Source organism: Siniperca chuatsi, linkage group LG12 (genome assembly GCF_020085105.1).
Source record: "Siniperca chuatsi isolate FFG_IHB_CAS linkage group LG12, ASM2008510v1, whole genome shotgun sequence".
In the NCBI taxonomy this organism is placed as follows: Eukaryota; Metazoa; Chordata; class Actinopteri; order Centrarchiformes; family Sinipercidae; genus Siniperca; species Siniperca chuatsi.
In genome coordinates, this window is record NC_058053.1 from 9,115,090 (window position 1) to 9,128,242 (window position 13,153).

At 39.6% G+C, this 13,153-nt stretch overlaps 1 protein-coding gene across 5 annotated transcripts in view; it reads right to left on the reverse strand.

Moving 5' to 3' along the window:
* Nucleotides 1-4,495: 4,495 nt before the first annotated feature.
* The window catches only part of thsd7ba (thrombospondin, type I, domain containing 7Ba), a 180,682-nt gene continuing 172,024 nt past the window's right edge, over nucleotides 4,496-13,153 (reverse strand). For all 5 annotated transcript variants that reach the window (XM_044218072.1, XM_044218070.1, XM_044218071.1 and 2 more), the window contains 6 exons: nucleotides 11,555-11,728; nucleotides 10,084-10,179; nucleotides 8,830-8,912; nucleotides 7,424-7,619; nucleotides 6,994-7,081; nucleotides 4,496-6,695 (listed from right to left, as the gene is read on the reverse strand). In XM_044218072.1, coding sequence (XP_044074007.1) covers nucleotides 6,614-6,695; nucleotides 6,994-7,081; nucleotides 7,424-7,619; nucleotides 8,830-8,912; nucleotides 10,084-10,179; nucleotides 11,555-11,728 — 719 coding nt within the window. In that variant the 3' untranslated portion in view covers nucleotides 4,496-6,613. The remainder of the gene's footprint in view (nucleotides 6,696-6,993; nucleotides 7,082-7,423; nucleotides 7,620-8,829; nucleotides 8,913-10,083; nucleotides 10,180-11,554; nucleotides 11,729-13,153) is intronic.

Consider the following 13,153-nt stretch of genomic DNA (forward strand, 5'->3'; position numbering starts at 1 on the left):
GAAACTTGGGCATGCTTTGAAACATGAGGTATGATATTGTAATATGCTCTAACTCTAACTTCTAAGCAGACTTAGAAATATGATGTTTTATACACTTTCACAACAGAGGATGGCCAGTTTTGGGATAAAAACAAAACCATATGGTTTAATTTCAAGGAAAGAGAATGAAGGATATTCCATGTCTCTTGGCTTGTCCATGGCTCCCAGATTTCCCAGTTGTTTTGATGTCAGGCAGGAATTAGGCCAAGAACCCAAATTAGATTGTAATTAGGCCACAGTTCTTGTCTGATGAGATTTTAATCCAGGGAGTGAATACTGAGATGAGTTTTTAGTAGCCAGTGGTCCATAATGTAGTTGTTTGATAAAAGACTATAACAATATCCATTTTTAGACATGTCCCCTTGTCATGATTATTTCTCAAGGACCTCAGCAAATCCTCAGGACTTTCACTGTGATCCTTCTGTCTTAATTGATGACTGCAGCACTCATGCTGACCTTGTTTTGGGACATTGTTACATCTTTTCAGTGTTACCTGGAGACTGGGGCCATTAGAGTTCTATTCAAGTAAATCTATGTCAAAGACAGTTTTTTTCCTAATTAAATTTGTGCAATCCACAAAATAAAGAATTGCCATTATGACCATTAAAATTCATGGGACGTGAATTTGTATCTTAAATTGTTCTTGTGTCGTTCACTTGATGTCTTGCCTCTAAAAGCTGACATCATAATTCTCCACCTTGAAAAAAAAAAAACAATTCTTTATTGCCACATCCTATTGAAAATTACACATTCAGCTTTAAAAAAAAACACTGCTGCCAGAACATGGCTGTACCCACCATTGAGGTCAACGAGGTCCAGACCTCAATATTTTTTCTGAGGTGTATATAATAAAAGTTGTTAAATAATTTGTGCAGCAAAGATATTGTACAACGCCAAGATGAACGACTTGCTCATCTGATCACCGTCATTTCTTGTGTGTAGATTGGTAGGTGGTGAAGTGGATGATCTTGTTACTACAAAAACTTTACTGAACACGGTGGTTCCTTGATTATGTCAACAACTTGAGGAAACCGGACAGGCAGCTGAATCCATGCGAAGTGTGATACAGGTAACTGGAGAACATCGCTAGTGGACTGCTTGTAATTCAATGCCATTCATCCCCAGACATCATCTGACAAATAGCTTCTGTGCAGTCGAGCTATGTTAAACAGTGGCCATCCATCATGATGCCGGCTAGTTAGCTTCACTCGAGTTAATTAACTAGCTAGCTAGCCAGCTAACATTAAATCAATCCATCCAATGGTAGACTGATGAATTAAATGAAAGTTTAAATGTTTTCCTTTCAATTCAGTTTGTGTTGACATTCATGTTAAAATGAGGTACCCCTATATATTTTTATTTTCATTGCACTATTAGCGGAGGCCTTTAACATTTACATATAAATATGAACTGACCCTGTGTTTATTTTCTTCACTGAGAAAAATGAAAATGAAAAGACTCTGTCAATCAAAGCTCAGCTTTGGGAAGGCAAGAGATAAGGGACAAGATGAGAAGACTGAGAGAAAAAGCGTACAGTCACAAATTTTGGGCTACACGGTCCGTGCAGACTCTGGTGGACATGGGCGCATGACGACATTTACATCACATGGACCAAAGTAGACCCTCGCAGACACGCGGAAAGTATGAATTAGGCTTTATTGTGTAACACATATTTTTCTTATGTTTCTGCACTGTTTCAGACACATTTCTGTAATTGAAATCCAAACTCAAACACAAATATAAAATAAAGAAGGTGTACATAATATAACCAAGATTGTATTTTTAATTCACTTTGGCAGGAGAGACAACAAGTGAGGAGTCACAGAGAAAAGGACAGGCAGTGATTACAGAGGGTGAGCTAGAAAAAAAGTAGTCTGCAGTGTGAATTTCCCTTTACTTGAACACTTTAATTAAACATTATAAACATTAATTTTCAGATGTTTTGTGATCGTTTTTGCCTCTTCTGTATTTCCAGATTGTAGTGCATCATTCATTGCAACATTTAACCTGATTCTCATGCTATACTGGCATGGTTTTAAAGCTATTGTTATCCAATTTTTGCACTCCAAATGTCTTAAAATGCACATATTTAGATCAGGGAAATCAAACATGTTTTTTTGGGGGGGGTGGGGGGGCATGCCCTGGAACCCCCTTAGCAAGCTCAGTTTTTGGACCTTGGTATTTCTAAAACCCTGCATATGGCCCTGACTACAAGTAGGAAACTTGAACATATTACATCAATTTGTCTTCCATTTATTGGCTCTGAGTTCAAGCCAGACTGAACTTCAGTCCCTTCATTAATTACATGAGTTTGCACCATCTTATCTCTCCAACCTCACTGTTCTCCATGTGCCACCTCCCTGCTGTCAGATTACAAGGTGCTGCTCTTCGTATAATCCGGACAAAAACAAGAAGACAAAAAGTCACTTGGCAGGAAAGTATTTTTCTACCAAGCTTCACATTTTTGGACTGAACTCCCTCTTGCTACTGAATGAAGTAGAAACCCAGTCTGTCTAACTCTGTTTAATTCAGTACCAGATACTCATTAGGGTATCAAAGTAAACACCTGTCTGTCTGTCTGTCTGTTTCTCTGTTACACACACACAAACACACACACACACACACACACACACACACACACACACACACACACACACCGCTGTGCTTAAAGGGCACAACAGCTAGACAGTGTTACTTCTTTTGTTTGTTTGATTATATAATGCTGTACACAAAGGTCATATTTAACAAGAGTTTATAGTCACGCTTGCAGCTCTGTGAGGCTGTACTTTGGGTGCTTTGAGCTAAATGATAGTGGCAGCATGCTAACATGCTCACAATGACAGTGCTAACACGTTTATGTTTAGTAGGTATAATGTTCACCATCTCAGTTTAATGTGTTAGCATTTGCTAGTTAGCAAATGCTAACACAAGCAGAAATTACAGCTGAGGTAGATGGGAATGGCATTGGGTTTGCGGGTATTTGGTTATAAACCAAAGTATTGGACAGTTGAATTTTTGACCTGATGATGGCGCTAGATGAAAGGTTAAGGGATCAGCAAAGTTATTATAATTCATCCTGAGGGTGGCATCAATGTGTGTACCAAATGGCAATTCATCAGATAGTTGCAGAGACATTTCAAAACCACAAATGTCAACCTAACATTTAAGGAAAAGTGTTGGACCAACTGACAAACATTGCCATCCCTAGAGCCAAGCTGCTAGCGTGGCTAAAAACCTCCCAAAACAATCCTAAGCAATCCTTTTGCTTTTTAGCAGTTTAATTAAACAGGAAACAAGTCAATCAGGCAGTACTGGATTTATAAAGACTCTCCATCCTCAAACCCTAAACTTCACCCACAAAAATCTTTTTCTTTTATAGTAATTTACAAAAGTCAAAGGCAACTGCACTTGCTGTTTGATATTACAGACATTTCATCATTCATCGAGGAGGCTTCATCAGTTCTATTGATGAAGACTGGCTGCTGGGGAGTCCCAGGCATTTTAACCTCTTTGGCCATAGCCAAAGGCATAACACTTTCATATTAGTAGCATAAAGGTATGGAGAGTCATGTTGGTTATGAGGGACATTGTGATGCACAAACAACATGCAACTGATCCCAGCTGTGACTTCTGACGCATAGCTTCTTATTCTGTCTTCCTGTTGTTCTCTATCATTAAAAATTGATGTTCAATAAAGGCTAAATTTCCATGCAGTATTTTTCTGGAAAATACAATTACACATTCATTTTGGGAAGACAAAACATCTGCAGCAAAATGCTGAAAACTGTAAGAATTTCATCACTCTGCTGGGGTGTAGACAAGCACATAATAAATCAGTTATAAATGATAAACATTCATTATTTTAAAAGGTTATGCATTGTTCCTACTAAATATTCATTAAGCTCTCACTCTGCTCTGCCAAACTACAGCATACAACATTTTATCAGAATGATCCAGCTTGCAGTAATAGATGAATCCTAAATAAAACTAGACACTGCCATTGTCAAACTGTTCACATAGCTTCACTGAAACCTGCAAATATGTCTTGAGAGCTACTAAAATGAGATGAATTGGACATGACAAGATCAGCCCACGTCTTCGCCACAGATCAGGTGGCCATGACACAAGCATTTGAATTCAACCCTCTCTTAAACAAAAGTGACAGTCTTAAATAAATGAATTAGATGAGACAAAAGATTTAAACACTGTTTCCCTCATAACCTCCGAGCATCCTGGCGGTATCAGACTGGGAATCTGGCTGGAGGGCAAGATGAATCTTATCAGCTGCTTATATATTCTGGGCTCTGCCTCGGAGCCTATATCAGTAATTACAATTTATCAGCACTTGAGAGTCAAGGAGCCGATGAAGATCACAGCAGGACTAGAGCATCTCTCTCCAAAAGATTTCATTAATTTTGAACTCTGAAATGTGTAACAAAGTGGAAAGAATACAGTGTTTTATTTTCACATAGTTCCACAATTTATTTGCATTTTTGTCCAGCTCTCCATGTACACACAATAGTAACACAAATAGCATGGTACTGCAAACAATGAGTGAACATACTTTGAGATTTTCTTGGACGTAACCCAATAGAAGTCTCTTATCAGGTCAGAAGTTGGCTGTTCTTTATTTCATAATGGAAATGTGCCCAGATAACTTGTTAATTAGTTGATCATGTTCTCCAGACATTATCAATATTTCACAATTGGATTTTACATTGACTTAACATTTACCATATGTCCCTTTGTTGGCCAAATATTAGAAACACTACCTAAAAGAAACTACTCTAAAATGTTTGGCAACTTGTAAAACAGAATCTTCGCAAGGCCACTTGGAGCACTTTCTGCCAAAATGGATCAAGCATGCCTACATACAATCAGCTGCTGAAATACAATTGTTACAACACGTAACAACCATATTTGCACAACCATTAACATTATAGATTTACTGGTAAAATACATTCAGAAGGAGGTCAGATAACACAAGACCAAATCTTGAGTTTGTGGAGGCAGAAAGAGAAACAGCGTAAACTCTGGTCAGTGCCAAAACCACTAAGTATGAGGAACTTAATTCTCCACTGGGTCATATGAATAATGCACTGAAGGATCCATGTCTATATGACACCACGTTTATGGTCCACTAAGATGCTTTGAGATGATGCTCTGGCACAAAAAAATTGCGGATGCCTTGTACTGTGGAAGTGGAAATCTGAAAAATTCCAGGGCTGAGTAAAAGAAAAGTCTTAACTTTTTGTTCATGAGCTGGAGAAATAGAAATAAGAGATAGCCCACCTAAGTGTGTGTGTAATGTGCTCACAAATATTTGGTATATGCAGTCTTCGTGGTGCAAAAATGAAAAAAAAAAAATAGGAAGAAAAGAACACACTACTGTCAAAAACTAGTTTCTGTCCTTGCTCTGTGTCAGCTGACCTTGTATTTGGATGTAATGGTATGAAATAAATAGTGTAAAAAGAAAACAAAGTTTGACATCCTTGTGAAAGGAGAAAAGAACATTTGCTTTAAAAAACACTGTGTGATCCAGTGGATTCTTATATCTGTTTTGGTGACCAGTGCTTTTTTGTTTTGCATTTGATGAAGTGTGTATGAGGTATGGTCTTTATCATGCTGGCATTTGATAATTTGCATTAAAGGTCTGTTTATGTTGTTTCCTGCTCATTCTTGACTGCATTTGTCACCAAAGCAGTCTGCCATGTTTCAGTACAAATTCCACAATTTTGAGGTTGTTTCTTAATTTAGTCCTCAGTGGCAGAGAGTCTTGTGAGAATCAGGGAGAAGAAATTACTGCATCATTGTATTGTTAAATCAAGGCAAGCCTGCTTTTGGTTTCCACATATACACAACATATGGCATCATCAACAAAACACAATCTGACAGAAACAACTTGCATTACAATTAAAACACTATAAAAGTCATTTGAAAGGAAAAAAACAAAGTGAATCAGCACTAACGTAGTGCATAGAGCATCTTGTTTATTCTCAGAAATTCAAAAAAAGGCTGTTTGATTACCCAAAAGGCGTGTCCTCTTACAAAGATCCAGCACTGATGAGACAAAGTCAAATGTTCCGTTGTTCTGCCTTTGAATGTCATGAGTGACTGCTGACTCAAGATGTTTTGTCTCCCTCAAGACACAAATACGAGACAAATAGCCAGGTGGTCCTTCTGATTCTTGATACACAAAAAAACTTTGTCTTTGCCTTTTTGGAGTCCTCGTTATGTGTGGGTTGCAAGCAATGCTTCAACTGTGTGTTCACATTGCAAGCAATTAAAAAACAGAAACTAGAGGTCCATTTATTTCCTATGTCTAGAGACCTTTTGTCTCTAGTTGGCTGCAGGCAAAATTCTGGGCTACATTGCCCTTCAGCAGCATATCACGTGTGAGTATCGCTATTTGTCCGCTGCATTTTTGCAGTACAATTGGCACTACAGCAAATAGTCACCAAGCTCAAACTGGTCATCGATCAGTGGTATGTGATGGACGTGCTCGCCAACAATCTGAATGCAGTCAGGAGTCTGTCCGAGGCCAAGCGCGTCCTTGTGAGGTATAGCAGCCTGGTTACATATCCATGTCACCATCGTAGGCTAGGGTCAAGGGCTTCTGCGGTGGAGGAGACGTCTTAGTGGTTTTGGATGAATTACTGAAAAAAATAGACAGGAAAGAAAAGCTGACAGTGTATCTGACTTAGCAGCCCAACTTGATTTCTGTCTTTACAAAGAATTCCATTATCTGATAGCAGCAGCACACAGCAGACAAAATACTGTGAGGAATATAACTCATACATGACAAGGATCGTTTCAAGGAAAGCATATGGTTAGGATCTTGCTTTTCTTCTCGGTGTTCAGCGTCATCTACAATGTGTGTGACCTACAATGGAGCTTTTGTTCTTCAAAGTGTGCATAGTGAGGAATTTCTTAAGAAAGTAATATAGTACATACCAGACCAGGAATGACAATGCAATAATGAAGAGTATTAAGATGAATCCAACGGCAGTCACAGCGTAAACCCACAGCTTTACTCTTCCATCTGTGCAATCAAAAAGCAGTTTTAATACAAAGTTTTAAATATATGTACGTCTACATCCTTTGTCTGGAGATGTTTAGAACTTTTTTCTCACATTTCAGAATAAAGAAGTAGGTTTATTCAATTTCCAAACATACTTCAGAGGGGCGACTAGAATTTCTTGACATTTTATGGCCTATTGAGTATTTTTATTATTATATTTTTACAGCATATAATGGTGAGCCCAAGTAAAAACATTGACCTAGAATGGATTCCACCCAGTGATCCTAAAGCTACAAAGGCAGGTTCAAAGGAATGATCTCAGGCACGCTGGTCGAGCTGTAAAGGTGATTTCCATTTCAGTACCTGGGCCAACAGGTCGTAAGGTCCACTCGCTGAAGAGGTCCTGGGGCTGAGATGGCCCGGGTTTTAATCTTCCAGAGTTGGTTTTCACATCAGCTTTCTTGTTGTTGTCCACCCCCGGGGTTCTCGTGCAGTAGTCCAAGAAGCCGTTCGTGGTCATCACTTCAGTGTAACCCTTCTCACACCCACACACTCCGCTCTGCATGGGGGGGGGGCAGAAGAACATCATTTACAGCCAACACAAGACGACTGTGATCGTTACTTTCCCATTGATAAAAAACACTGCTGACAAAACAGTCTGCCATGAATAGGGACTACTCTGCATTACTTTACTCTTTCAAAAGACTTTCTGCTATCAACACAGGTTGATTTATCCCAACCCTGACATTAAACTGTGCTCCTCAGGGGGTAGATTACACCAACACTTCCCAGATTTGGAGACTAAGAATGAACCCCAGCTAGACTAAAAACAGACACACTGGAACCAAATGCACTTTTCAGGCATTCCATCTGCATTAAGCATCTAAAATGCAATAAAAAAAAGTCAAATAGAATAGAAGAGACCACTGAGACAAAATAAAAGAGTACACTACAGTAGGCAAGTAAAAATTACTTAGACACCTAAAACAAAGAAGAAAACATTAAAGCATAACCCAAAATACCATGGAGCAAGATTTGTGGCACAGTCTTTGAGTTTTAATTTAAAATGTCAACTGCACTTGGAATAAAAGACATCTTAAAAATATTTGGGCTTGCCAAAGGCACCCGATACCGCCTTCCAGAGTTCAGAGTCTCAAAGAAAATAAATGATGAGAACGGTCTGTCAGAATGCTTAAGGCTTTATCTCTTGTCCTGACGGTATACAGCTCACTCAGCTTCATCTAGGGCTTTCCAATTATTTTGCTGCCAACTATTCTAGCCAGCTTATTCCTAAACCTGAAGTTCAGGTGACCAAACAATGAAGTGGAATATTAAAATGCACTCAATCAGGGTCTTGTAAACAATTTCTAAGATTGACTGACTCACTTGAAAACTGTTACATCTTCTGAGAAGATGAAGCAGTTGCTTCTTGACAGCAGTGCAACAGTACATTGTTTTGCATTTTTAAGTGCAGTTACATGGAGGGTACTCTAAGGGGCAGTAAAACTTTAAGCTTAGGATATTCTTTGTCATTTTCAGGGCTGCTTGTGTGCAGCCCCCCCCCCCCATCAAGGTGTTCTCCTGAACTGACACGGAGCCCATATTCATTGGTATTAATGTGATTATCCTTTAATGGCCTGTTCTTGAAAATTAAAATTGTCATCTGTCAAAATCAATTTCACCTAGAATGTGGTAGCAGCAGGAAACAGCAAAAACACAGTGAAAATGACAGGGATCACAGCTGCCTGATCAAAGTATAAGGATCTTACCGGTGTGCAGTGCGAGAAGGGTTTAGTGCACGGAGGATGGCAGTGTCTGACTGTGGTTGGCCTTTTCTGTGGGAAACACCCCCCTGGAGAGAGACAACAGGTTCTTATTTCTGTTCCTTTACCCATTGATCACTAAATTAATGTACTGTCACACCTGATTAATGGGCTCAGTTACCTATCAGGGTCCCTGATCAATCTGTGAACATTTTAATTCCAACATGGAAAATTGCATGTCAAAATATCAAAGAGTAATGCCTTGGGCTCTTGCCTTCTCTGCAGAGGGAGGTTATTCCTTCTGGGCTCATATTTGCCAGAAACACTTCCTTACAGCGAGCGATAAGATCACATTCACCCACTATTTACAGCACATCAAGCTCGCCTAAAGCTTTCGTTCCCACAGCACTATTACCTTTGTTCTGTTTCTCCACGCCTGCTTTACTTCCCACAAATACAAATGCATGATTATATTTATATGGATTGAAAGCCTCCCAGCTCAGAGTCTGGCTTATTGATTACTTATGTTAAGAGGCAGAGGAGAAATCAATGGAGGCTGCACTAAGAATGGGCAGATCAAATAAGGTGTTAAATTCAACTAGAACACTGCACTAAAATTATTCTTTGTGCGTGTGTTGCTCTATGTGTGTATGAGTGCCTCTGCATATATGTGGAAGTGTGTGAGCTAGTTCAAGCTTTTTGCAGCAGGTAAAGTAACTGATCATATCTATTGTAGGATATAACCCATATAGAGCATAATGACATTGTAAACTGACATTAACAGTAGCAAAAGATGTCACATTTTGTTTTGTTTTTGTACCCACCCTTCTCACTTGTTTCCAAATGTTTCAATTATCTCCCGAACCAACAAGGAAATCCATTCTAAATTTATTTCTAAACCACCTGCTTCAACCACCAGTGTGACAGCTATCTGAGACGAATGAAAGAGGATTCACTTACTGTCATGGCAATGCTTACAAATTCCTTTTTGAGCGATCAAATAATCTGATATTGTAGCACATATCCATGTGAGCCAGACTGAATTGAAAAATGAGACTCCATGCAGCTTTTTGCTGTTCACACAGATTCAGTTCAGTGCGGGGGAACAAAAACAGAACTGGGACACTTTCAGCTGCAGTCCACATTAAGCCAGATATACATATATATTCATATTTTATAAGAACGTGTGACTGTGTGTGTTCCCATGAGTGCTTCTGCACGACCCCTCTAGGGTGGCCAGAAGACACTGCAACTACTCACCTGTGACATTGACACCATCTGAGCGCTGACACCACACTGCTCTCTCATTGTTGCTCCATCCTCCAGTCCTCCACTGGTAACTGTGGCATTTTCCTCCTGTAGCAATGGCAGAGAGGCAGAGACGTTGCTCATTAGCAGTTTGTGTTGGGCATCCAGCCCTGTCGTCAGGCTCCCATTGACATAAACCACCACTTCTGCTGCTGCCCCGCTCCTTCGTATTATAAGGTAAGACGTATTATGTTTGTAGTGAAAGGAAAAGGGCACTTTTCCCACTGAAGCAGTGTGCTTACGAGACAAAGGACTCTTTGGAGGAAATTAGATGGTAGAAATTGATTGGAAATGTATGAAAGAACCTCTTATTTTCTAAAATGAAGGCTCTTATTTTCCTGCGGGGAGCTATAGGGGAAGATTGATTTGAAGAGAGGAACAGTCACAGACACTTGATTTGAGCCTTATTTTATGTATTAAAGAAAATCTAGCCAAACATGTAGTGTTGAATTTTATGGCAACAAAACAAATAGAAGAAACACCACAGGAAAGGACTTTAAAATACAGTATCTAACGTCTAGAACTTACACATTTAGCTACACAGGTGTGCAGCAGTATGAATGTAATGAAAGTAATGAATACCTGGCAATTACCATTTTACATGAAACATTTAAAATTAATGAGGGAAACGAGAGCTGGCAAGAGCCCAAATACTAGGTGGCTGATTAGGTATATGTACAGTGGGTGCAGAAATAAAAAAAAGTACAATATTATTTAATGAAACAGCGGAAAAAAGTGAAGAAACTATAATAATATACAGTTTGCCAAAAGTAAACTCAGCACATGGAAAGTCAAATCAAAGAGATGGACACAAAATGGCTGTTAAACATTACAACTGCAGTAGAGATTCAAAAACAAGTGGTGTAGCAGTTCCTTTCTAAGTTCAAGTTCACCCTAGCCTTTTCATCACATTTGTAATTTTTAAGCGCTAACCCTCCTGTGACAGTTTCAATGATATCTTTGTCATTACAATCACAAAACTGCTATATGCAGCAGGGCTGGCCATTTTGAAAGCACTTGTAATATCACCTTTTACCTCCATACAGACAGGTTTATGTTTAGTGACCCAAAAGAAGCCTCCAATCCATAACGTCTGTGCTGTGGCTGTGTGTGGGGTGATGAGTGTTCTGTCATGGTACAAATACTACTCTAATGAATAATAGTGCCCTGATACACACTGATAAACATTGGAGTGTGGTTTCAAGGTCAGCAGGATGAAACAAAAATCTTTCTGTGGCCCTCATGAGTAGATCTGAAGTTTATTGAAGAGTTGAGTGATAATTCACTGCTGGTTAGTCACGACTGACCCCTTTCATATACAAGTAGTCATGTGATCCATTGTTGATAGAAGAATATTGACAACTCTCATAACAGTCAATAAAATAAGGTTTTCTGATTTGTATGTAAGTGGTTTCCTCAGTACCTTTACAAGGCTGGGTCTCAAAGACTTGATGTGGGCAGCTGCCCTGGTTCTCCATGACCTGAATGATCACAGCTCTGGAGCGAGCTTGGCGACCGGTGGTCTCAAAGCTCCGCCCCTCCAGGCAGGTCAGCTGGCAAGAGCTCCAAGATGACCACACAGTCAAATGGCAGTCTCCTGAGGGCAAAAAGAAAGAAAGAAAGAAAGAAAGAAAGAAAGAAAGAAAGAAAGAAAGAAAGAAAGAAAGAAAGAAAGAAAGAAAAAACATCGCTGATAGGCACAACTTAATCAATAACACTATCAGACTTTCTTTTCAGGTATTTGAGGGTGGTTTATATTCAGATTGTCAACACTATTTCAGGGATCATTTTATTGGCTCCCTTGCTAGCTCCTGGAACATTTAAAAGACATCGAAAACAACTTCAGCACACATCTGCGGCTGATAATGTACCAAATGCACAAACAAATTACTCAGACAGCCCAGTGGGTATTCGGAAGTAATAGACCAACCAGAGTTCTAAATTATACAATACAAGCTATAACGCCGAGCCCAACTGTAAAGGCAACACCCAATACTGAAACGTGTCTCTTAGGAGAAGCAAAACTCATTTGGTTTGGGAAATGCTTTAAGTGGATAAAGGCTGGTTGATGTATTATGTTAGTCCTCAAATAACACGTCAACACTTGCTTCCTTGAAGGTCAAGCATTAATATCCTATGTAATCCTTGATAGGGTAAGCTTGTAGTGATAATATCGCACACCGCCACAGCTCCTCAGCCAGAGCAACCTTCTGATTCTCTGCCCTGAATGCCCATTAGTGACTGTCTGTGGATTGACCCATCTCATTATCTCTTATCTTTATACAGATCCCTCTATCAGCTCTTTCCTCATGCTGCTACAGCTGTGGAAACATGCTGTGGCAAAAGCTGCAGTGAACAGCAAACAGCAACACACATACACACATACTGTACATCACTTACATGTTGACAACCCCTCCAAGGGCCCCTACACTGTGCCTGCTACCTTCCCATCAACATACACATGAACACAAATGCACACACATCAGCTCTGACCATCAAACACTTCTGATTCTGAGCCAAGGCTCACAGCAAAGGCGGGTTGAGTGATGAATCAAGGCGAGGATCAGAGGAGCGCAAGAGACAGATGAGCAAAAGCAAGCACTGCAAGATGGTCTCTCTTCATAGTGAAAGCTAGTAAGAGCCTTGCTTGGCAAGAGCCATTTCAAAGGAGATCAGAGCTGCCTTTTTTATCACATGATAATGATTGTTTCTTTTTAAAAAATGACAAAACCTCAGATATATTCTATGCTATTTGTGTAGCTGGCTTGCACTTCAACTAAGTGCCTAAGGACAATAAAGCTTCATTATAGATTTTCAGTGTGGAAAGCCTGACAGTGACAAGTGAATCAGGTCATAGCTGTCAGCTGGCCAGCAGCTCCCTTACTAACGGAAAATGCTACATTCACACTGTGGCCTAAAAATGGACTAGTACTAGCTGGCATCATGGGGTGTCAGTCAACTATGATCTGCTGGCTTCTTGTTGCTGTGGTGATTTATATAATGAAAAGAATGACCATTTCAT